General features: G+C 48.9%; 1 protein-coding gene across 4 annotated transcripts in view; it reads right to left on the bottom strand.

Annotated features, from left to right (window-relative positions):
• Positions 1 to 1,437: 1,437 nt before the first annotated feature.
• The window catches only part of LOC144485644 (integrin alpha-M-like), a 462,789-nt gene continuing 437,870 nt past the window's right edge, over positions 1,438 to 26,356 (bottom strand). For all 4 annotated transcript variants that reach the window (XM_078203742.1, XM_078203744.1, XM_078203743.1 and 1 more), the window contains 4 exons: positions 20,237 to 20,350; positions 17,071 to 17,175; positions 4,363 to 4,473; positions 1,438 to 1,647 (listed from right to left, as the gene is read on the bottom strand). In XM_078203742.1, coding sequence (XP_078059868.1) covers positions 1,555 to 1,647; positions 4,363 to 4,473; positions 17,071 to 17,175; positions 20,237 to 20,350 — 423 coding nt within the window. In that variant the 3' untranslated portion in view covers positions 1,438 to 1,554. The remainder of the gene's footprint in view (positions 1,648 to 4,362; positions 4,474 to 17,070; positions 17,176 to 20,236; positions 20,351 to 26,356) is intronic.

Genomic DNA, 26,356 nt, shown 5'->3' with positions numbered 1-26,356 from the left:
CCAACTTCATTCTGTGCACCGTCCTCACTGTGTACCAACTTCATTCTGTGCACCGTCCTCGCTGTGTACCAACTTCATTCTGTGCACCATCCTCGCTGTGTACCAACTTCATTCTGTGCACTGTCCTCACTGTGTACCAACTTCATTCTGTGCACCATCCTCACTCTGTGTACCAACTTCATTCTGTGCACCGTCCTCACTCTGTGTACCAACTTCATTCCGTGCACCGTCCTCACTCTGTGTACCAACTTCATTCTGTGCACCGTCCTCACTCTGTGTACCAACTTCATTCTGTGCACTGTCCTCACTCTGTGTACCAACTTCATTCTGTGCACCGTCCTCACTCTGTGTACCAACTTCATTCTGTGCACCGTCCTCACTGTGTACCAACTTCATTCTGTGCACCATCCTCACTGTGTACCAACTTCATTCTGTGCACCATCCTCACTGTGTACCAACTTCATTCTGTGCACCGTCCTCACTGTGTCCCAACTTCATTCTGTGCACCATCCTCACTGTGTACCAACTTCATTCTGTGCACCATCCTCACTGTGTACCAACTTCATTCTGTGCACCATCCTCACTGTGTACCAACTTCATTCTGTGCACCGTCCTCACTGTGTACCAATGTCATTCTGTGCACTGTCCTGACTCTGTGTACTAACTTCATTCTGTGCACCGTCCTCACTCTGCACCCTATTTGCATTCTGAACACAGACGCCACTCTGTACATAGTCCACACCAGTAGTGGGCAGCAGCCTCTCATCCCTGAGGATTGAGTGAACCAGATGCTCCTTTATAACAATCATCATTCATGAGGCAGCTTTCCTCTTCCACAGTTGAAATTCCTCCTCCTCACAGAGAGAAGATTTGAAACCAGTTCTCCAGAACTCCAAAGGCCCTGTCCTTTGACAAACTCTTCCAGACGCATCCATCATCCGTCCCATTCTGCCACCAGCATCACTTTTGGCGAACATTTTTGAAGGATACAGCATAGTGAGGGGATTTGGGAGATTTTTTTTTGAAATGTTTATGGGCTGCCCACATTCATTGGCCATCTCTGAGGGCATTGAAGTGCCGCATTTCTGTGGGTCTGGAGGAAAAAGCAACCCAGAAAAGCTAAGGATGCCAGATATCCTTCCCTAAAGAACATTACTGCACCAGAAGGGTTTTTAAAACATGGTCATCAATGGACTTTTAATTGCAGAATATTATTGGATTCAAATTTCACCATCTGCCAAGGTTGGGAATCGAGCCCTGGATCCCACAGAATTCACTGTGTTCCTGGTCGAGTGACAATGCCACGAGGGCACTGTCACCCCAATAGTGATTTGGTGCAGAAGAAGACTGAAGAGCTGGAGGTTGCAGGGAAGGAAAAGTTGGAAGTTAGAAGGAAATTCAAGAGACACAAAGTGACACCTCCAGTTCTTTAGTTTTCAATCTTTCCTTTATTTTCAAGCAACTGTTTCTTTCATTTTACTCCATATTTGGTATGGAATTGGTACAAGTTGCTCCTGGATGCAGCTCAGGATTTTCCACAATCTTGCATCATTTTCACTCTGTTGAGGGGCCTTCTCCTCCATTTGAGGCAGACGGTTGGAGGATGTCTCCCTCTCCAGATTTGCCATTTCGTTTGAAAAATCCAAGCTGTGAAAATCCAGAATTAGATATGAGATCACGGCACTCCCTCAGCACTGACCCTCTGACAGTGCGGCACTCCCTCAGCACTGACCCTCTGACAGTGCGGCACTCCCTCAGTACTGACCATCTGACAGTGCGGCACTCCCTCAGCACTGACCCTCTGACAGTGCGGCACTCCCTCAGTACTGACCCTCTGACAGTGCGGCACTCCCTCAGTACTGACCCTCTGACAGTGCGGCACTCCCTCAGTACTGACCATCTGACAGTGCGGCACTCCCTCAGCACTGACCCTCTGACAGTGCGGCACTCCCTCAGTACTGACCCTCTGACAGTGCGGCACTCCCTCAGCACTGACCCTCTGACAGTGCAGCACTCCCTCAGCACTGACCCTCTGACAGTGCGGCACCCCCTCAGCACTGACCCTCTGACAGTGCGGCACTCACTCAGCACTGACCCTCTGACAGTGCGGCACCCCCTCAGCACTGACCCTCTGACATTGCGGCACTCTCTCAGCACTGACCCTCTGACAGTGCGGCACCCCCTCAGCACTGACCCTCTGACATTGCGGCACTCTCTCAGTACTGACCCTCTGACAGTGCGGCACTCCCTCAGCACTGACCCTCTGACAGTGCGGGCACTCCCTCAGTACTGACTCTCTGACAGTGCGGCACTCCCTCAGTACTGACCCTCTGACAGTGCGGCACTCCCTCAGCACTGACCCTCTGACAGTGCGGCACTCCCTCAGTACTGACCCTCTGACAGTGCGGCACTCCCTCAGCACTGACCCTCTGACAGTGCAGCACTCCCTCAGCACTGACCCTCTGACAGTGCGGCACCCCCTCAGCACTGACCCTCTGACAGTGCGGCACTCACTCAGCACTGACCCTCTGACAGTGCGGCACCCCCTCAGCACTGACCCTCTGACATTGCGGCACTCTCTCAGCACTGACCCTCTGACAGTGCGGCACCCCCTCAGCACTGACCCTCTGACATTGCGGCACTCTCTCAGTACTGACCCTCTGACAGTGCGGCACTCCCTCAGCACTGACCCTCTGACAGTGCGGGCACTCCCTCAGTACTGACTCTCTGACAGTGCGGCACTCCCTCAGTACTGACCCTCTGACAGTGCGGCGCTCCCTCAGCACTGACCCAGGTTTGTTGGACTTTAACCTGGTGTTGTTAAACTTCTTACACTGTCCCACACAGAGGGAGAGATCCTCCCAGTGTCTACACTGTCCCACACAGAGATGCTCCCAGTGTCTACACTGTCCCACACAAAGATGCTCCCAGTGTCTACACTGTCCACACAGAGATGCTCCCAGTGTCTACACTGTCCCACACAGAGATTGTCCCAGTATCTACACTGTCCCACACAGAGGGAGAGATCCTCCCAGTGTCTACACTGTCCCACACAGAGGGAGAGATCCTCCCAGTGTCTACACTGCCCCACACAGAGGGAGAGATCCTCCCAGTGTCTACACTGTCCCACACAGAGGGAGAGATCCTCCCAGTGTCTACACTGTCCCACACAGAGAGAGAGATGCTCCGAGTGTCTACACTGCCCCACACAGAGGGAGAGATCCTCCCAGTGTCTACACTGTCCCACACAGAGGGAGAGATCCTCCCAGTGTCTACACTGCCCCACACAGAGGGAGAGATCCTCCCAGTGTCTACACTGCCCCACACAGAGGGAGAGATCCTCCCAGTGTCTACACTGCCCCACACAGAGGGAGAGATCCTCCCAGTGTCTACACTGCCCCACACAGAGGGAGAGATCCTCCCAGTGTCTACACTGTCCCACACAGAGGGAGAGATCCTCCCAGTGTCTACACTGCCCCACACAGAGGGAGAGATCCTCCCAGTGCCTGCACTGCCCCACACAGAGGGAGAGATCCTCCCAGTGCCTGCACTGCCCCACACAGAGGGAGAGATCCTCCCAGTGCCTGCACTGCCCCACACAGAGGGAGAGATCCTCCCAGTGTCTACACTGCCCCACACAGAGGGAGAGATCCTCCCAGTGTCTACACTGCCCCACACAGAGGGAGAGATCCTCCCAGTGCCTGCACTGCCCCACACAGAGGGAGAGATGCTCCGAGTGTCTACACTGCCCCACACAGAGGGAGAGATCCTTCCAGTGTCTACACTGCCCCACACAGAGGGAGAGATGCTCCCAGTGCCTGCACTGCCCCACACAGAGGGAGAGATCCTCCCAGTGTCTACACTGTCCACACAGAGGGAGAGATGCTCCCAGTGCCTGCACTGCCCCACACAGAGGGAGAGATGCTCCGAGTGGCTACACTGCCCCACACAGAGGGAGAGATCCTCCCAGTGTCTACACTGTCCCACACAGAGGGAGAGATCCTCCCAGTGCCTGCACTGCCCCACACAGAGGGAGAGATCCTCCCAGTGCCTGCACTGCCCCACACAGAGGGAGAGATCCTCCCAGTGCCTGCACTGCCCCACACAGAGGGAGAGATCCTCCCAGTGCCTGCACTGCCCCACACAGAGGGAGAGATCCTCCCAGTGCCTGCACTGCCCCACACAGAGGGAGAGATCCTCCCAGTGCCTGCACTGCCCCACACAGAGGGAGAGATCCTCCCAGTGCCTGCACTGCCTCACACAGAGGGAGACATCCTCCCAGTGCCTGCACTGTCCCCAGTGTCTTCCTTGTTGAAGTTGTAAATGTGCAGCATTGTTCACTGAAACCAGGCCCAGACTTACTTTATAAAAGACAATTATTATTATGATCAGCAAGACCAGTCCTCCGATGCTGCCTCCTACGATCATCCCCAACCTGTTCACTGCTTTGAGAATGTCCACCTCAGTTATAATCTGCAGAATGAGAAAGGAGAGATTAAAGATGCGATGAGACTTCATTTAAAAACTGCACCTGGCTGTTCCCCTCCTACCCACTACCGGTGTACCTGATACGCTGCAGGAAAGGATGTCCCGAGACATGGTACATTGGGGAAACCATGCAGACGCTACGACAACGGATGAATGAACACCGCTCGACAATCGCCAGGCAAGACTGTTCTCTTCCTGTTGGGGAGCACTTCAGCAGTCACGGGCATTCAGCCTTGGATCTTCAGGTAAGCGTTCTCCAAGGCGGCCTTCACGACACATGACAGCGCAGAGTCGCTGAGCAGAAACTGATAGCCAAGTTCCGCACACATGAGGACGGCCTAAACCGGGATGTTGGATTTATGTCACATTATCAGTAACCCCCACAGCTTGCCTCCTGGACTTGTAGGCTGTTCTGTCTGGAGACAATACACATCTCTAACCTGTGTTTAATGCTCCCTCCGCCCACATTGTCTGTATCTTTAAGACCTGGCTGGCTGTAGGGATTCGCATTCTAATCAGTATTCTGTAATTTGATTTATGTGTCTCTGTGCCCTGTTTGAGAGCACATTTCCACTCCATCTGACGAAGGAGCAGCGCTCCAAAAGCTAATGGTATTTGCTACCAAATAAACCTGTTGGACTTTAACCTGGTGTTGTTAAAACTCTTACTTGGCAATATATCGCAGTGCCTTCACTCTTGCTGGGACAAAATCCAGGAATTCCCTTCCAAAAGCACTGTGGGTGCACTTACACCACAGACACCTAAGTGGTTCAAAGCAACGGCTATCCACCACCTCCTCAAGGGCAAGAGGGACCAGACTCTCCAAGAAATGGGACCCAAACTCAGAATCACAGTATGACACAGAATGACTTGATGGATGAGGAGCCTTGGGTAGGGTGTGTAAATATTCTGGATCATGTCAATATCAAAAAGGAGGAGGTATTGGGCATCTTAAAAAGCAATAAAGTCGATAAGTCCCCAGGGCCTGATGGGATCTATCCCAGAATACTGAGGGAGGCAAGGGCGGAAATTGCTGGGGCCTTGACAGAAATCTTTATATCCTCATTGGCTACAGGTGAAGATCCAGAGGACTGGAGGATAGCCAATTGTTTAAGAAGTGCAGCAGGGATAATCCAGGAAATTACAGGTCGGTGAGTTTTCTGTCAGTAGTAAGGAAATTATTGGAAAAGATTCTTCAGGACAGGATTTACTTACATTTGGAAAGAAATTGACTTATTATTGATAGCATGATTTGTGAAGGGGAGGTCATGCCTCACGAACTTAATCGAGTTTTTCGAGGAAGTTACGAAGATGATAGATGAGGGAAAGGCAGTGGATGTTGTCTACATGGACTTCAGTAAAGCCTTTGACAAGGTCCCTCATGGTAGACTGGTATGAAAGGTGAAGTCACATGGGATCAGAGGAGAGCTGGCAAGATGGATACAGAACTGGCTTGGTCATATATGTTGACAATGTTAGGAAGTCTAGTGTCGCGACAAAAGCTGGGGGTTCTTTGCACAATGTAGGAAGTCCATAGTGTCGCGACAAAAGCTTGGCCATATAAAACAGAGAGTAGCAGTAGAGGGGTGCTTTTCTGAATGGAAGGCTTTGACTGGCAGTTTAGAAACTTAGAAACCCTACAGCACAGAAAGAGGCCATTCGGCCCATCGAGTCTGCACCGACCACAATCCCACCGAGTCTGCACCGACCACAATCCCACCCAGGCTCTATCCCCAGATCCCTACATATTTATCCACTAATCCCTCTAACCTACGCATCCCAGGACACTAAGGGCAATTTTTTAGCATGGCCAATCAACCTAACCCGCACATCTTTGGACTGTGGGAGGAAACCGGAGCACCCGGAGGAAATCCACGCAGACACGAGGAGAATGTGCAAACTCCACACAGACAGTGACCCAAGCTGGGATTCGAACCCGGGACCCTGGAGCTGTGAAGCAGCAGTGCTAACCACTGTGCTACCGTGCCGTCCTAAGCGTTCCAGAGGGATCAGTTCCAGGGTCTTTGTAGTACATAGAAATGAGTAGGAGGAAAATGTAGCTAGTCTGATTAGTAAGTTTGCAGATAACAAGTTTGGAGAGGTTCCGGAGGATTGCGGATGTGGTTCCGTTATTCAAGAAAGGAAGGCGAGATAGCCCGGGAAATTATAGACCAGTGAGTCTAACCTCAGTGGTTGGTAACCTGATGGAGGAGATCCTGAGAGGCAGGATTTATGAACATCTGGAGAGGAATGGTATGATCAGAAATAGTCAGCACGGCTTTGTCCAAGGCAGATCATGCCTTCAGAGCCTAATTGAATTTTTTGAAGATGTAATGAGACACATTGACGAGGGAAGATGTAGTTTATATGGATTTCAGCAAGGCGTTTGATAAGGTGCCCCATGCAAGGCTCACTGAGAAAGTGAAGGGGCATGGGATACAAGGGGACATTGCCTTGTGGATTCAGAACTGGCTTGCCCACAGAAGGCAAAGAGTGGTTGTAGATGGGTCTTTTTCAGCATGGAGGTCGGTCACCAGTGGAGTGTCCCAGGGATCTGTTCTGGGACCCTTGCTCTTTGTGCTTTTTATAAATGACCTGGATGAGGAAGTGGAAGGATGGGTTGGCAAGTTTGCTGATGACACAAAGGTTGGTGGTGTTGTGGATAGTGTAGAGGGATGTCAGCAGTTGCAATGAGACATAGATAAGATGCAAGACTGGGCGGAGAAGTGGCAGATGGACTTCAACCCAGATAAGTGTGTGGTGGTTCATTTTGGCAGGTCGAATAGGATGAAAGAATATAATATTAAGGGTAAGACACTTGGCAGTGTGGAAGATCAGAAGGATCTTGGGGTCCAGGTTCATAGGACGCTCAAGGCAGCGTCGCAGGTAGAGGCTGTGGTTAAGAAGGTGTATGGAATGCTGGCCTTCACCAATAGAGGAATTGAGTTTAGAAATCGGGAGATAATGCTGCAGCTGTATAGGACCCTGGTCAGACCCCACCTGGAGTACTGTGCCCAGTTCTGGTCGCCTCATGACAGAAAGGATGTGGAAGCCATAGAAAGGGTGCAGAGGAGATTTACAAGGATGTTGCCTGGATTAGGTGGCATGCCTAATGAGGATAGGTTGAGAGAGCTAGCTCTTTTCTCCTTGGAGAGGCGAAGGATGGGAGGTGACCTGTTAGAGGTGTATAAGATGTTGAGGTGTATTGATAGAGTGGATTCTCAGAGGCTTTTACCCAGGGCTGAAATGGTTGCCACAAGAGGTCACAGGTTTAAGGTGCTGGGGAGTAGGTACAGAGGAGATGTTAGGGGTAAGTTTTTCACTCAGAGGGTAGTGGGTGCGTGGAATCGGCTGCCGGTAGTGGTGGTGGAGGCAGATTCGATAGGATCTTTTAAGAGACTTTTGGATAAGTTCATGGAAGTTAGTAGGATAGAGGGTTATAGGTAAGCCTAGTAGGTAGGGACATGTTCGGTGCAACTTGTGGGCCGAAGGGCCTGTTTGTGCTGCAGCTTTTCTATGTTCTATCACGCAAAAATTGGTGGAGTTGTGGATAGTAAAGAGGATTGTCAGAGGATACAGCAAGATATAGACCGGTTGGAGTCTTTGGGTGGAGAAATGGCAGATGGAGTTTAATCCAGATGAGTGTGAGATAATGCATTTTGGAAGGTCCAATGCTTGTAGGAATTATACAGTAAATGGTAGAACCCTTCGGAGTATTGACAGGCAGAGAGATCTGGAAGTACATGTCCAACAATCATTGAAAGCGGCAACACAGGTGGATAAGGTAATCAAGAAAACATACGGCATGCTCGCCTTCATCGGTCGGGGCACTGAGTATAAAAATTGGCAGGTCATGATGCAGCTGTACAGAACCTTATTTAGGCCTTATTTAGACTATTGTGTCCAGTTCTGGTTGTCACACTACCAGAAGGATGTGGATACTTTGGAGGGGGTACAGGTGAGGTTTACCAGGATGTTGCCTGGTCTGGAGGGTAGTGGCTATGAGGAGAGGTTGGATACACCCGGTTTGTTCTCAGTGGAACGATGGGGGTTGACAAGATTATGAGTGGCATGGACAGAGTGGATAGTCAGAAGTTATTTCTAAGGATAATAAAGTCAAGTATGAGGGGACATAGGTTCAAGCTATGTGGGGAAAAGTTTAGAGGAGATGTGCGAGGGAAGTTTTTTTTACATAGTGGGTGGTGAATATCTGGAACTCGCTGCCTGAATAGGTGGTGGGAGCAGGTACGATAGCAGCATTTAAGGGGCAACTAGACGAATAGATGGATCGGATGGAAATGGAAGGACACGGACTCCGCAAGTGCAAACGGTTTTAGTACAGGCAGGCATCATGATCAGCGCAGGCTTGGAGGGTCAAAGGGCGCTCCAGGGGCACCCTCCAGGGCCTGTTCCTTTGCTGACCTTTTTTTTGTTCTTTGACACCGTGCAAAAGAGGCACTTTGGCCTGTTGAGTCTGCAAAAACTACTGACCGACTTAATCCCATTTACCAGCCCTTGGCCCATAGCTCTGAATGTTATGACGTGCCAAATGCTCATCCAAGTAATTTTAAAGAATGTGATGCCACACCTCCACCACCCTCCCAGGCAGCACATTCCAGACCATCACCACCCTTTGGGTAAAACAGTTTTTCCTCACATCTCTCCTGAACCTCCTGCCCTCATCTTGAACTTCTGTCCCCTTGTGACTGACCATTCAATGAAGGAAACAACTGTTCCTTATCCACCCTGTCCATGCCCTTCATAATCTCGTGCACCTCAATTAGGTCACCCCTCAGTCTTCTCTGCTCCAATGAAAACAACCCAAGCCGATCCAACCACTCTCCATAATTTAAATGTTCCATCCCAGGCAGCATCCTGGTGAATCTCCTCTGCACCCCCTCCAGTGCGATCACATCCTTCCGATAATGTGGTGACCAGAACTGCACACAGTGCTCCAGCTGTGACCTCACCAAAGATCTACACAACTCCAACATGGCTTCCCTGCTTTTGTCATTTCTGCCTTGATTGATAAAGGCAAGTGTCCCAAATGCATTTTTCACCACCCTACTATCATGCCCTCCCGTCTTCAGGAATCTGTGGACAAACACACCGAGGTCCCTTTGTTCCACAGAACTTCCTAGTGTCATGGCATTCATTAAATATTTCCTTGTCAAACTGTTCCTTCCAAAATTAATCATTTCACAATTTTCAGGGGAGGCACGGGAGCACTGTGATTAGCGCTGCTGCCTCACAGCACCAGGAGCTAGGTTCCATTCCCAGCCTGTGTGGTACTTGCACATTCTCCCCGTGTCTGCATGGGTTTCGTCCGGGTGCTCTGGTTTCCTCCCACAGTCCAAAAGATGTGCGGGTTAGGTGGATTGGCCCTGCTAAACTGCCCCTTGGTGTCAGGTGACTAGCAGGGTAAATGCATGGGGTTATGTGGATAGGGCCTGGGTGGGATTGTGGTCGGTGCAGACTCGATAGGCCAAATGGCCTCCTTCTGCACTATAGGAATTCTATGATTCTAAATTCCAATTGCCATTCAGAACATAAGAAATAGGAGCAGGAGTAGGCCATCTAGACCCTCGAGCCTGCCCCGCCATTCAATAAGGCTGATCTGGAGTGAATCAGTTCCACTTACCCGCCTGCTCCCCATAACCCTTAATTCCCTTATCGATCAGAAATCCATCTATCCGTGACTTAAACATATTCAACGAGGTAGCCTCCACCACTTCAGTGGGCAGAGAATTCCAGAGATTCACCACCCTCTGAGAGAAGAAGTTCCTCCTCAACTCTGTCCTAAACTGACCCCCCTTTATTTTGAGGCTGTGCCCTCTAGTTCTAGTTTCCTTTCTAAGTGGAAAGAATCTCTCCATTTCTACCCTATCCAGTCCCTTCATTATCTTATATGCCTCTATAAGATCACCCCTCAGCCTTCTAAACTCCAACGAGTACAAACCTAATCTGCTCAATCTCTCCTCATAATCTACACCCCTCATCTCCGGTATCAACCTGGTGAACCTTCTCTGCACTCCTTCCAAGGCCAATATATCCTTTCGCAAGTAAGGGGACCAAAACTGCACACAGTATTCCAGCTGCGGCCTCACCAATGCCTTGTACAGATGCAGCAAGACTTCTCTACTTTTATATTCTATCCCCCTTGTGATAAATGCCAACATCCCATTTGCCTTCTTGATCACCTGTTGTACTTGCAAACTGAGTTTTTGCAACTCATGCACAAGGACCCCCAGGTCCCTTTGCACAGTAGCATGTTGTAATTTTTTTCCATTTAAATAATAATCCAATTTGCTATTATTTCTTCCGAAGTGAATAACATCGCATTTGCCCACATTATACTCCATCTGCCAGATCCTCGCCCACTCACTCAGCTTGTCCAAATCTCTCTGCAGACCTTCCGCTTCCTCCACACAATTCACTTTCCCACTTATCTTCGTGTCGTCAGCAAACTTTGTTACCCTACACTCAGTCCCCATCTCTAGTAAACAGTTGAGGCCCCAGTACCGATCCCTGCAGCACGCCACTAGTCACCATCTGCCAACCAGAAAAGCACCCATTTATTCTGACTCTCTGCTTCCTGTCGGATAGCCAATCCCCAATCCACGCTAGCACCCGACCCCCAACTCCGTGTGACCCAATCTTCTGCAGCAACCTTTTGTGAGGCACCTTATCGAATGCCTTCTGGAAATCCAAAAACACCACATCCACCGGTTCCCCTCCGTCAACCGCACTAGTGACATCTTCATAAAAATCTACCTCACTGGATAGGCAAATGGGTCGGTAAAAATTTACCTATCCAGTTTATATCTTCTTGTAACCCAAGACACTCAGCCTTACTGTTAACCACCCAGCCAATCCTTGTGTCATTCATAAACTTACTAATCCTACCTACCCCTCCCCAACATTGCCATCAATATAGTTGATATAAATAATGAATAATAGGGGACCCAGTCCAGATTCCTGTTGTACACTTATTCTACACTGGCTTCCTGTCCTCTGTCTCCCCGAATGAATCCATCCTCAAATTCCCCTGTATCCCAGGTGCATTTGGCTTCTTTATAAGTCTCCCATGTAGAATTTTGTCAAAGACTTTGCTGAAATTCATGCAAACTACATCAACTACACGAGCCCCATCTACGTGCCTGGTCACCTCAAAAAAAACAATCTAATTTGTTAGGAATGGCCTCCCTCTGACGAAGCCACGCTGACTGTTCTTGATCAAGCCTTGCCTCACCAAGTGACGATAGATGCTCTCCTTCAGAACTTTCTCCAATAGTCTCCCCACCACTGATGTGAGACTCACTACGTGTACTTTACTGGCAGGAAATGGAAGCCGAAATCTGAGGGAAATGCAAGCTCGGATATGTGGGTAACGGGCACAGGCTCTGAGGGATATGCAAGCTGGCTCTGCAGGAAACAGGTCTGATATATTTAAGCAGTTGCATGGTTGAAGACCTGATCACATGATTTGACAGCGATGTTATTAGGGTGTTGCACTACAATCAAAAGCTACTCAAGTAAAACTGTTGCGTCGTACTTTGAATTTCCATGTGCAAAGCAGAGCTTTCCGTATTGTTTACAGTGCCACAAACCCGAACATAGTTTGGACGTTATGGTATGTGGCAGTCTTTTAAGGAACGGTTGTTAGGGCTACAGGACAAGCATGTGCCTGTAAAAAAGAAGGATAGGAAGGGTAGGATTAGAGAACCGTGGATAACCAGGGAAATTGAGGGACTGGTCAAAAGGAAAAGAGAGGCGTATGTTAGGTCCAAGCAGCTAAAAACGGAGGGAGCTCTGGAGGAGTACAATGAAAGTAGGAAAGTACTCAAACGGGGAATTAGAAGAGCAAAAAGGGGTCACGAAATGTTTTTGGCAGACAGGATTAAGGAGAATCCCAAGGCATTTTATTCATACGTTAGGAACAAAAGGGTTGTTAGGGAAAAAATCGGACCTCTCAGGGACCTCTCTTGGAGCCCAAAGAAGTAGGAGAGATCCTAAATGAATACTTTGCGTCAGTATTCACAAAGGAGAGGGATGTGTTGACTGGGAGTGTCTCTGAGGGGAGTGTTGAACCGTTGGAGAAAATCTCCATTACAAAGGAGGAAGTGTTAGGTTTGTTAGAGAATATAAAGACTGACAAATCCCCAGGGCCTGATGGAATCTATCCAAGGCTGCTCAGGGAGACGAGAGGTGAAATCGTTGGGCCTCTGACGCAAATCTTTGTCTCGTCACTGGACACAGGTGAGGTCCCAGAGGATTGGAGGATAGCCAATGTGGTCCCGTTATTTAAGAAGGGTAGGAAGGATAACCCGGGTAATTATAGGCCGGTGAGCTTGACGTCCGTGGTGGGGAAGTTGTTGGAGAAGATTCTTAGAGATAGGATGTATGCGCATTTAGAAAGGAATAAACTCATTAACGATAGTCAACATGGTTTTGTGAGAGGGAGGTCATGCCTCACTAACCTGGTGGTGTTTTTTGAAGAAGTGACCAAAATGGTTGACGAAGGAAGGGCCGTGGATGTTGTCTATATGGACTTTAGTAAAGCGTTTGACAAAGTCCCTCATGGTAGGCTAGTGAAAAAGGTTGGATCCCATGGGATAAAGGGGGAGGTGGCTAGATGGGTGGAGAACTGGCTTGGTCATAGAAGACAGAGGGTGGTAGTGGAAGGGTCTTTTTCCGGCTGGAGGCCTGTGACTAGTGGTGTACCGCAGGGCTCTGTATTGGGACCTCTGCTGTTTGTGATTTATATAAATGATCTGGAAGAAGGAGTAACTGGGGTGATCAGTAAGTTTGCGGACGACACAAAACTGGCAGGACTTGCAGATAGTGAGGAACATTGTCAGAGGCTACAGAAGGATATAGATAGGCTAGAAATTTGGGCACGGAAATGGCAGATGGAGTTCAATCCTGATAAATGCGAAGTGATGCATTTTGGTGGGAATAATGTAGGGAGGAGCTACACGATAAATGGAAGAACCATAAAGGGTGTAGAGACGCAGAGGGACCTGGGTGTGCAAGTCCACAGATCTTTGAAGGTGACGTCACAGGTGGAGAAGGTGGTGAAGAAGGCATATGGCATGCTTGCCTTTATAGGACGGGGCATAGAGTATAAAAGTTGGCGTCTGATGTTGCAGATGTATAGAACGTTGGTTCAGCCGCATTTGGAATACTGCGTCCAGTTCTGGTCGCCACACTACCAGAAGGACGTGGAGGCTTTGGAGAGAGCACAGAGGAGGTTTACCAGGATGTTGCCTGGTATGGAGGGGCTTGGTTATGAGGAGAGATTGGGGAAACTGGGGTTGTTCTCCTTGGAAAGACGGAGGATGAGGGGAGACTTAATAGAGGTGTATAAAATTATGAAAGGCATAGATAGGGTGAACGGTGGGAAGCTTTTCACCAGGTCGGTGGTGACGTTCACGAGGGGTCATAGGTTCAAGGTGAAGGGGGGGAGGTTTAACACAGATATCAGAAGGACATATTTTACACAGAGGGTCGTGGGGGCCTGGAATGTGTTGCCGGGCAAGGTGGTGGAGGCGGACACACTGGGAACGTTTAAGACTTATCTAGACAGCTATATGAACGGAGTGGGAATGGAGGGATACAAAAGAGTGGTCTAGTTTGGACCAGGGAGCGGCGCGGGCTAATTGTTCTTTGTTTCTCGTTTCAAGGCTTCATTCTATGATCATCTTGCTGGTGCCAGTACAGAGCGAGACTGCGGATAGTTGGGAACCTGTCTCGGGGGCAGGGAATTCAGATGGTGTTCGTGGAAGTGGAAATGACTAGGGTTGGGAAGCATTTTCCGATCAGGACCATTGTGATCTCCTGGACTCGTTTCGATTGCCTCAGGGGGTCGGAGAGGAATTTCCCAGATTTCTTTTCCCCATATTGGCCCTGGGGTTTTCACTCTGGGTTTTCACCTCTCCCTGGAGATCACATGGTCTGGAATGGGGGGGTGGGGGTGAGTTAATAGGTTGTGATGAACAAAGCATCGTAGCTGTGAGGGACAGCTCGGTGGATAGGATATTGGTATGTAGATAGGCTGGAAAATTGGGCGGGGATCCTGGATTCAGGATTCAATCCTGGACCGGGGAGCGGCGCGGGCTTGGAGGGCCGAAGGGCCTGTTCCTGTGCTGTATTGTTCTTTGTTCTTTGTTATAAAAGTAAAAGTGGCGATGAGTAGGGATCATTTTTTGTTGACAAAAGATGCCAAGTGGAAGAAAACTCATCATTGTAGATCCTCACACTTTGAATATTAGAAGGCTGGGGAGAATCATCTCCCCCTGAGAAGACTGGGGAGGAGGCTAGCCAGTACCAGGAAGAATAAATGAGAAAAAAAAGCTCTGTGTGGTTTTAAAAGAAGAGTTATTATTTCTAATCAGAGAATGGTGATAATCCAGGAAGTATCTGGCATATTTGACTTTGCTGTATGACTGGGGTTGTTTGAAAATAAATACATCGTGTGAACAGTCTCGGGGGTAAAAAAGGGACTACTGGGAATGCAGTAAAAAACTACACTCAGCAGCCTTGAGTCACTAATGTCTATAAGAGAAATGGTGGCTCAATTAGGATCAATGGGTACTTTCAATGAAGAAAATCAATTATGGAGTATATGTACAGAGAATTTTCAGTACTTCATACAAGAGAATCAAATTTCAATGAATTGTTCATACCAGCTTTTCTCAGTAACATAGGAAGTGAAACTTTGAATTTGCTCCAGAACTTGGTTAAAACACCAAAGCCAGGAACCAAAACGTATGATGACTTGACAAAGATCCTTGAAGAGCATGACTCTCCAAAGCCATTAATCATGTCCCACCGAATGAATCAAGTGGAAGGTGAAAGCATTGTTCAGTGTGTTACCTTTCCTCCCTGCTCAACATTCCAGCTCCCAAACACTCTTCCAGGTGAAGCAGCACTTCACATGCATCTCTTTTAATCTGCTCTGTTGCATTTATTGCTCCCAATGCGGTCTTTGCTACATCGGAGACACTAAAAGCTGACCGGCCGACTGCTTTGCAGACCATCTTCAGTCTGTCCACAAGCAGGACCCACGTCTTCCTGCCACTTGCCATTTCAACACATCACCTGCTCTCCTGTCCACATGTCTGTCCTTGGCCTTTTGCAATGTTCTAGTGAACCCCAATGCAAACTGGAGGAACAGCACCTCATCTTCCGATTGGGCACTTTACAGCCTTCTGGACTGAACATGGAGTTCAACAACTTCAGAGCATGAACTCTTCCCTCCACCTTCACCCCATTTCCATTTAAAGGTAATGTTCAAGTTAATTTATTAGTCACAAGTAGGCTTACATTAACACTGCAATGAAGTTACTGTGAAAATCCCCAAGTTGCCACACTCTGGCGCCTGTTCGAGTACACTGGGGGCAAATTTAGCATGGCCAATATACCTGACATGCAAATCTTTTGGACTGTGGGAGGAAATCGGAGCACCCGGAGGAAACCCACGCAGACATGGGGAGAATGTGCAAGCTCCACACAGACAGTGACCCAAGCTGGTAATCGAACCCGGGTCCCCGTGAGGCAGCAGTGCTAACCACTCTGCCACCGTGCTGTCCGACATTATTTTATTTCATTTGTTCCTTTTATCTTATTCATTCACTTTTATTACTTTATATTATTTTTTCCCACTTCTAAAATCTTGTTTTCCATATTGTTACCAACACGTCCCACCCCCACAATCCCAGTTGGGCCAACTGCCACATTCCTCAGGTTGTCCTTTAACACTCTGCACTTTGTTCTGCCAATGGACACATTCCCATCTCTGAATGGATGCTCTTAGCACCATTCTCACTGTTCAGTAAACCAAATCAAAACAAATGGTGTCATTCGGGTGTTGCAGAGGCTGCTCTGTTCTTTGTGAAGGCACGGTAGCACAGTGGTCAGCACTGCGGCTTCACAGCTCCAGGGACCCGGGTTCGATTCCCGGCTTGGGTCACTGTCTGTGTGGAGTTTGCATATTCTCCTCGTGTCTGCGTGGGTTTCCTCCGGGTGCTCCGGTTTCCTCCCACAGTCCAAAGATGTGCGGGTTAGGTTGATTGGCCATGCTAAAATTGCCCCTTAGTGTCCTGAGATGCGTAGGTTAGAGGGATTAGCGGGTAAACGTGGAGGGATAAGGGGGTAGGGCCTGGGTGGGATTGTGGTCGGTGCAGACTCGATGGGCCGAATGGCCTCTTTCTGCACTGTAGGGTTTCTGTGAAGACCTCCGACAATAAATCAGTTCTGTGTCACTATAAATCTGTGTGTGCAAATTGCAACTTATTTCTCTGTTTAAAACCCACAACCCCGAAGATAGTTAGGACACTACAAGGGCCCGGACTCCCGATGTAGAGGACAGGGAGTCACTATAAATTGGGCACAGCTATTCTGTTTGCCTGCCCAGTATGATGGGCACCATCTTGTGCCCAGTTATACCTGCTGGCTATTAAAGGAAGAATCGGCTCACAGATGTTACCACATAGCAATGGTGTCTGAGATAGAGACGGGGTAATGTTTGTGGTCTGTGATTGTAGCTCAGGATTCTATTCCCACCGGAAGAACACTCACCGTTGCTTCCCTGAAATGGGCACCATCCTCGGATATATCCACGTATTTGTCTTCATCGTAACTCAGACTGACTTTACTGAACAATAGCAGCTTGTTCACATTGAGCTAGGAAAAGGGAGGAAATTGCAGATGAAACACTGGAGTGGATAGAACAGAACAAATCAGTGAATGGCTGCTTCTGACTTTTCAATAGGAGCAGAGACAATAGACGCAGAACTGACCATTTCAAAGTACGGTGCTCCCTGGGACAGTGCAGCACTCATAGAACATACAACAGCACAGTGCAGGCCCTTCGGCCCACGATGTTGTGCCGAGCTTTGTCCGAAACCAAGATCAAGCTATCCCACTCCCTATCATCCTGGTGTGCTCCATGTGCCTATCCAATAACCGCTTAAATGTTCCTAAAGTGTCTGACTCCACTATCACTGCAGGCAGTCCATTCCACACCCCAACCACTCACTGCGTGAAGAACCTACCTCGTACATCCCTCCTATATCTCCCACCACAAACCTTATAGTTATGCCCCCAAGTAACAGCTACAACCACCCGAGGAAATAGTCTCTGAACGTCCACTCTATCTATCCCCCCTCATCATCTTATAAACCTCGATTAAGTCGCCTCTCATCCTCCTCCGCTCTAAAGAGAAAAGCCCCAGCTCCCTCAACCTTTCCTCATAAGACCTCCCCTCCAAACCAGGCAGCATCCTGGTAAATAGAACCATAGAAAATTACAGCTCAGAAACAGGCCTTTTGGCCCTTCTTGTCTGTGCCGAACCATTTTTTGCCGAGTCCCACTGACCTGCACTTGGACCATATCCCTCCACACCCCTCTCATCCATGAACACATCCAAGTTTTTCTTAAATGTTAAAAGTGACCCCGCATTTACCACTTTATCCGGCAGCTCATTCCACACTCCCACCACTCTCTGCGTGAAGAAGCCCTCCCTAATATTCCCTTTAAAGTTTTCTCCTTTCACCCTTAACCCATGCCCTGTGGTCTTTTTCTCCCCTCGCCTCAGCGGAAAAAGCCTGCTTGCATTCACTCTATCTATACCCATCAAAATCTTATACACCTCTATCAAATCTCCCCTCAATCTTCTACACTCCAGGGAATAAAGTCCCAACCTAAATCTCCTTTGCGCTCTTTCCAGTGCTTCCACATCCTTCTTATAGTGAGGTGACCAGAACTGCACACAATATTCCAAATCTGGTCTCACCAAGGTCCTGTACAGCTGCAGCATAACCCCACGGCTCTTAAACTCAAACCCCCTGTTAATAAAAGCTAACACACTATAGGCCTTCTTCACGGCTCTATCCACTTGAGTGGCAACCTTCAGAGATCTGTGGATATGAACACCAAGATCTCTCTGTTCCTCCACATTCGTCAGAACCCGACCTTTGACCCTGTAATCCGCATTCAAATTTGTCCTACCAAAATGAATTCCCACAGTACTGATCCTCTGACAGTGCGGCACTCCCTCAGTACTGACCCTCTGACAGTGCGGCACTCCGTCAGCACTGATCCTCTGACAGTGCGGCACTCCCTCAGTACTGACCCTCTGACAGTGTAGCACTCCCTCAGTACTGACCCTCTGACAGTGCGGCACTCCCTCAGTACAGACCCTCTGACAGTGCGGCACTCCCTCAGTACTGACCCTCTGACAGTGCGGCACTCCCTCAGTACTGACCCTCTGACAGTGCGGCACTCCCTCAGTACTGACCCTCTGACAGTGCGGCACTCCCTCAGTACTGACCCTCTGACAGTGCGGCACTCCCTCATTACTGACCCTCTGAGAGCGCGGCACTCCCTCATTACTGACCCTCTGACAGTGCGGCACTCCCTCAGTACTGACCCTCTGACAGTGCAGCACTCCCTCAGTACTGACCCTCTGACAGTGCAGCACTCCCTCAGTACTGACCCTCTGACAGTGCAGCACTCCCTCAGTACTGACCCTCTGACAGTGCGGCACTCCCTCAGTACTGACGCTGACAGTGTGGCACTCCCTCAGCACTGACCCTCTGACAGTGCGGCACTCCCTCAGTACTGACCCTCTGACAGTGCGGCACTCCCTCAGTACTGACCCTCTGACAGTGCGGCACTCCCTCAGTACTGACCCTATGACAGTGCAGCACTCCCTCAGTACTGACCCTCTGACAGTGCAGCACTCCCTCAGTACTGACCCTCTGACAGTGTGGCACTCCCTCAGGACTGATCCTCTGACAGTGCTGCACTCCCTCAGTACTGACCCTCCCACAGTGTGGCACTCCCTCAGTACTGACGCTGACAGTGTGGCACTCCCTCAGTACTGACCCTCTGACAGTGCGGCACTCCCTCAGTACTGACCCTATGACAGTGCGGCACTCCCTCAGTACTGACCCTCTGACAGTGCAGCACTCCCTCAGTACTGACCCTCTGACAGTGCGGCACTCCCTCAGTACTGACCCTCTGACAGTGCAGCACTCTCTCAGCACGGACCCTCTGACAGTGCAGCACTCCCACAGTACTGACCCTCTGACAGTGCGGCACTCCCTCAGCACTGACCCTCTGACAGTGCAGCACTCCCTCAGTACTGACCCTCTGACAGTGCAGCACTCCCACAGTACTGACCCTCTGACAGTGCGGCACTCCCTCAGCACTGACCCTCTGACAGTGCGGCACTCCCTCAGTCCTGACCCTCTGACAGTGCAGCACTCCCTCAGCACTGACCCTCTGACAGTGCGGCACTCCCTCAGTCCTGACCCTCTGACAGTGCAGCACTGCCTCAGTACTGACCCTCTGACAGTGCGGCACTCCCTCAGTACTGACCCTCTGACAGTGCGGCACTCCCTCAATACTGACCGTCTGACAGTGCGGCACTCCCTCAGCACTGACCCTCTGACAGTGCGGCACTCCCTCAGTACTGACCCTCTGACAGTGCAGCACTCCCTCAGTACTGACCCTCTGACAGTGCGGCACTCCCTCAGTACTGACCCTCTGACAGTGCAGCACTCCCTCAGCACTGACCCTCTGACAGTGCGGCACTCCCTCAGTACTGACCCTCTGACAGTGCGGCACTCCCTCAGCACTGACCCTCTGACAGTGCGGCACTCCCTCAGCACTGAGCATGTACCAGGCATTCAGATTGAGGGGTTCTAGCTGTGACTAGTTGATGAGATTAAATCCGTACCTCAGTTAGAGCAGCAGACATCAGCTCTCCCTGGATATCAAAAATGACTGAAGAATGTTTCTCCAGAACTGCCATCTCACACAGCATTTCCAAGCAGAGTGCGATCCCACAGTCCTGCAACGGAATAAGTGAGATGTGGCATCACTTGTGGAGTTGTCCCTCCCCGAGCTCAGACTCTGCAGGTAGATGTTTAAAATTGCTGAACATGTTTTGTGCTGTCTCTGGCTGCAAAAAAAAGATTTACTGGGATGCTACCAGGACTTGATGGTTTGAGTTAAAAGGAGAGGCTGAATAGACTGCAAATTTTTTCTCTGGAGCGTAGGAGATTGAGGGGTGATCTTATAGATCTTATTAAATAATGAGGGGCATAAATCATGTGGGTAGTCGATATCTTTTCCCAAAGGTCGGGGAGTCTAAAAGTAGAGGGCATAGGTTTAAGGTGAGAGGGGAGAGATACAAAAGGCCCCAGAGGGGCAATTTTTTCACAGAGAGGGCGGTGAGTATCTGGAACAAGCTGCCAGAGGTAGTAGTAGAACATAGAACAGTACAGCACAGAACAGGCCCTTCGGCCCACGATGTTGTGCCGAGCTTTATCTGAAACCAAGATCAAGCTATCCCACTCCCTATCATCCTGGTGTGCTCCATGTGCCTATCCAATAACCGCTTAAATGTTCCTAAAGTGTCTGACTCCACTATCACTGCAGGCAGTCCATTCCACACCCCAACCACTCTCTGCGTAAAGAACCTACCTCTGATATCCTTCCTATATCTCCCACCATGAACCCTATAGTTATGTCCCCTAGCAACATCTACATCCACCCGAGAAAATAGTCTCTGAACGTCCACTCTATCTATCCCCCTTATCATCTTATAAACCTCTATTAAGTCGCCTCTCATCCTCGTCCGCTCTAAAGAAAACAGCCCTAGCTCCCTCAACCTTTCCTCATAAGACCTACCCTCCAAACCAGGCAGCATCCTGGTAAATCTCCTGTGCACACTCTCCAATGCTTCCACATCCTTCTTATAGTGAGGTGACCAGAACTGCACACAATATTCCAAATGTGGTCTCACCAAGGTCCTGTACAGTTGCAGCATAACCCCACGGCTCTTAAACTCAAACCCCCTGTTAATGAATGCTAACACACTATAGGCCTTCTTCACGACTCTATCCACTTGAGTGGCAACCTTTAGAGATCTGTGGATATGAACCCCAAGATCTCTCTGTTCCTCCACATTCCTCAGAACCCTGCCGTTGACCCTGTAATTCGCATTTAAATTAGGCCTACCAAAATGAATCACCTCGCACTTCTCAGTGTTAAACTCCATCTGCCATTTTTCGGCCCAGCTCTGCATCCTATCGATGTCTCTTTGCAGCCTACAACAGCCCTCCACCTCATCCATTACTCCACCAATCTTGGTGTCATCAGCAAATTTACTCACCCACCCTTCAGCCCCCTCCTCCAAGTCATTGATAAAAATCACAAATAGCAGAGGACCCAGCACTGATCCCTGTGGCACTCCGCTGGTAACTGGTCTTCAGTCTGAAAATTTTCCATCCACCACTACCCACAGGAGCAGGCTGAGGGTAAGGGAGCTTGTTTGTGCACTAATTTATTTAATTATTTTTCAGTTAAATTTGTGAAAGAAATCGGAGGTTTTTTTTCAAAACAGGAAATAGGCCCAGCAGCAGCCTGGGAAGGTTTTGGAGGGTTTAAAAGTAGGCCGTGCCTTTGAGCGGGCAGCGTCGTTAGCGGGCAGTGGAGTGAGCAGGGGACAGAGTGAGAGCTGAAGGGCTTTGGATCAAAACAGGCTTCGGCGAGAACAGGCAGAGGCGAGAGTAGGTTATTTTTTTCTTTTGAGAAAGTTTATTCCTGTATTTCCCCAGAGCAAAAAAAAATATGCCAGGCAAGATGTTGGAATGCTCCTCTTGCAGGATGTGGGAGATCAGGGAGACATCTAGTATCCCTGACGACAGCACCTGCAAAAGATGCATTCAGCTGCAGCTGCTAGCAAAGCGTGTTAGGGAACTGGAGAAGGAGCTTGATGACCTCCATCTAATTCGGGAGAATGAGACGTATATAGACAGTAGCTTTAGGGAGGTAGTTACACCTAAGCAGCAGAGCACAGGAAATTGGGTTACTGTAAGGAGAGGAAATGGCAGTGTGAAAGGACAGGCAGAGCAGGGTTCCCCAGTGGCCATACCCCTCCACAACAGGTATACTGAATTGGATACTGTTGTGGCAGATGCTTTACCTGGGACAAGCTGCGACAGCCGGAACTCTGATACTGAGTCTGGTTCTACAGCGCAAAAGGGTGGGATAAAGAAGAGGAGAGCAGTACTGATAGGGGACTCAATGGTCAGAGGTACGGGCAGGAGGTTCTGTGGTCGGGACAGAGACTCCCGCATGGTTTGTTGCCTCCCAGGTGCCAAGGTCAGCGATGTCTCTGATCGCGTGCACAGCGTTCTAAAGTGGGAAGGTGATCAGCCAGATGTCGTGGTACATGTCGGTACCAATGACGTGGGAAGGAAGAGTGAGGAGGTCCTAAAGAGTGAGTACAAAGAGCTTGGAAGGAAGTTAAAAAGCAGGACCCCGAGGGTAGTAATCTCAGGATTGCTACCTGAGCCACATGCCAGTGAGGGCAGGAGTAGGATGCTTGGGCGGATAAACACGTGGCTGAGGAACTGGTGCAGGGGGCAGGGTTTCCAATTCTTGGATCATTGGGACCTCTTCTGGGGAAGGTGGGACCTGTACAAGAGAGACGGGTTACACCTAAACTACAAGGGGACCAATATACTTGCAGGGAGATTTGCTAGTGTTATTGGGGAGCGTTTAAACTAGATTTGCAGGGGGGTGGGAACCAGAGTGCCAGAGCAGATAGTGGAGCAGGGGTAAAAAGACAGGTTAGTTCAAGCAAAATCACAAATGGAAGGGTAGAGTGTGGTGGAAATAATTTTTTGAGGTGTGTCTATTTCAATGCCAGGAGTATGGTAGGGAAGGCAGATGAGCTGAAGGCGTGGATAGACACGTGGAAATATGACATTATAGCCATTAGTGAAACTTGGCTACAGGAGGGGCAGGACTGGCAGCTCAATGTTCCGGGGTTCCAATGTTTCAGGCGGGATAGAGGCAGAGGGATAAAAGGTGGGGGGTTGGCATTGTTGGTCAGGGAAAATGTTACAGCAGTACTCAGGCAGGATAGATTAGGGAGCTTGTCTACAGAGGCCCTATGGGTGGAGCTGAGAAACAGGAAAGGTATGACCACATTAATGGGCTTGTATTATAGACCACCCAATCGTCAGCGAGAACTGGAGGAGCAAATCAGCGGAGAGATAGCTGACAACTGCAAGAAACACAAAGTTGTGATAGTAGAGGATTTTAATTTTCCACATATAGATTGGGACTCGCATACTGTTAAAGGTTTAGACGGGGTAGAGTTTGTAAAATGTGTTCAGGAGAATTTTCTACATCAGTATATAGAGGTGCCAACTAGAGAGGATGCGATATTGGATCTCCTATTGGGAAATGAGCTCGGGCAGGTGATGGACGTGAGTGTGAGGGAACACTTTGGATCCAGTGATCATAATGCCATTAGTTTCAACCTGATCGTGGATAAGGATAGATCTGGTCCTCGGGTTGAAGTTCTGAACTGGAAAAAGGCCAAATTTGATGAAATGAGAATGGATCTGGGAAGTGTGGATTGGCACAGGCTGTTCTCTGGTAAGGATGTAAATGGAAAGTGGGAGGCCTTCAAAGGAGAAATTTTGAGAGTGCAGAGTTTGTATGTTCCTGTCAGGATTAAAGGCAAAGTAAATCGGAATAAGGAACCTTGGTTCTCGAGGGAAATTGTAACACTGATGAAGAGGAAGAGAGAGTTGTATGAAATGTACAGGCAGCAAGGAACACATCAGATGCTCGAGGAGTATAAAAAGTGCAAGAAGCTACTTAAGAGGGAAATCAGGAGGGCTAAAAGAAGACATGAGGTTGCTTTGGCAGACAGAGTGAAGGAAAATCCAAAGAGCTTCTATAGGTATGTTAGGAGCAAAAGGATAGTGAGGGATAAAATTGGTCCTCTTGAAGACCAGAGTGGTACACTGTGTATGGAACCAAAAGAGATGGGGGAGATACTAAATGGTTTTTTTGCATCTGTATTTACTGAGGAAACGGGCATGGAGTCTATGGAAATAGGGCAAACTGGTAGGGAGGCCATGGAACCTTTACAGATTAAAGGGGAGGAGGTGCTCGCTGTCTTGAGGCAAATCAGAGTGGATAAATCCCCAGGACCGGACAGGGTATTCCCACGGACCTTGAGGGAAGCTAGTGTTGAACTTGCAGGGGCCCTGGCAGACATATTTAAAATGTCAGTATTCACGGGGGAGGTGCCGGATGATTGGAGGGTGGCTCATGTTGTTCCGTTGTTTAAAAAAGGTTCCAAAAGAAATCCGGGAAATTATCGGCCAGTAAGTTTGACGCGGGTGGTGGGCAAGTTATTGGAAGGTGTGATAAGGGATAGGATCTACAAATATTTGGATAGACAGGGACTTATTAGGGAGAGTCAACATGGCTTTGTGCGTGGTAGGTCATGTTTGACCAATCTATTAGAGTTTTTCGAGGAGGTTACCAGGAAAGTGGATGAAGGGAAGGCGGTGGATGTTGTCTACCTGGATTTCAGCAAGGCCTTTGACAAGGTCCCTCATGGGAGGTTAGTTAGGAAGGTTCAGTCGCTGGGTATACATGGGGAGGTAGTAAATTGGATAAGACACTGGCTCAATGGAAGAAGCCAGAGAGTGGTTGTGGAGGATTGCTTCTCTGAGTGGAGGTCTGTGACTAGTGGTGTGCCGCAGGGATCGGTGTTGGGTCCATTGTTGTTTGTCATCTATATCAATGATCTGGATGATAATGTGGTAAATTGGATCAGCAAGTTTGCTGATGATACAAAGATTGGAGGTGTAGTGGACAGTGAGGAAGGTTTTCAAAGCTTGCAGAGGGATTTGGACCAACTAGAAAAATGGGCTGAAAAATGGCAAATGGAATTTAACGCAGACAAGTGTGAGATATTGCACTTTGGAAGGACAAACCAAAGAAGAATGTACAGGGTAAATGGTAGGACTCTGAAGAGTGCAGTTGAACAGAGGGATCTGGGAATACAGGTACAGAGTTCCCTAAAAGTGACGTCACAGGTGGATAGGGTCGTAAAGAGTGCCTTTGGTACATTGGCCTTTATAAATCGGAGTATCGAGTATAAAAGTTGGAGTGTTATGGTAAGGTTATATAAGGCATTGGTGAGGCCGAATTTGGAGTATTGTGTACAGTTTTGGTCACCTAGTTACAGGAAGGATGTAAATAAGATTGAAAGAGTGCAGAGAAGGTTCACAAGGATGTTGCCAGGACTTGAGAAGCTGAGTTACAGAGAGAGATTGAATAGGTTGGGACTTTATTCCCTGGAGCGTAGAAGATTGAGGGGAGATTTGATAGAGGTGTATAAGATTTTGATGGGTATAGATAGAGTGAATGCAAGCAGGCTTTTTCCGCTGAGGCTAGGGGAGAAAAAAACCAGAGGGCATGGGTTAAGGGTGAAAGGAGAAAAGTTTAAAGGGAATATTAGGGGGGGCTTCTTCACGCAGAGAGTGGTGGGAGTGTGGAATGAGCTTCCGGATAAAGTGGTAAATGCGGGGTCACTTTTAATATTTAAGAAAAACTTGGACAGGTTCATGGATGAGAGGGGTGTGGAGGGATATGGTCCAAGTGCAGGTCAGTGGGACTCGGCATAAAATGGTTCGGCACAGACAAGAAGGGCCAAAAGGCCTGTTTCTGAGCTGTAATTTTCTATGGTTCTATGGTTCTACCCTCTGTCGTCTTTGAGATGGCCAGTTACTTATCCAATCGGCCAAATTTCCCTCTATCTCGCACCTCCTTACTTTCTTCAGGAGCCTACCATGGGGAACCTTATCAAACACCTTCCTAAAATCCATGTATACGACATCAACTGCTCTACCTTCATCTACATACTTAGTTACCTCCTCAAAGAATTCAATCAAATTTGTGAGGCAAGACTTACCCTTCACAAATCCGTGCTGACTATCGCGGATTAAGCTGCATCTTTCCAAATGGTCATAAATCC

Source organism: Mustelus asterias, unplaced genomic scaffold (genome assembly GCF_964213995.1).
Source record: "Mustelus asterias unplaced genomic scaffold, sMusAst1.hap1.1 HAP1_SCAFFOLD_207, whole genome shotgun sequence".
NCBI lineage: Eukaryota > Metazoa > Chordata > Chondrichthyes > Carcharhiniformes > Triakidae > Mustelus > Mustelus asterias.
This window is presented reverse-complemented; position numbering and strand designations above follow the sequence as displayed.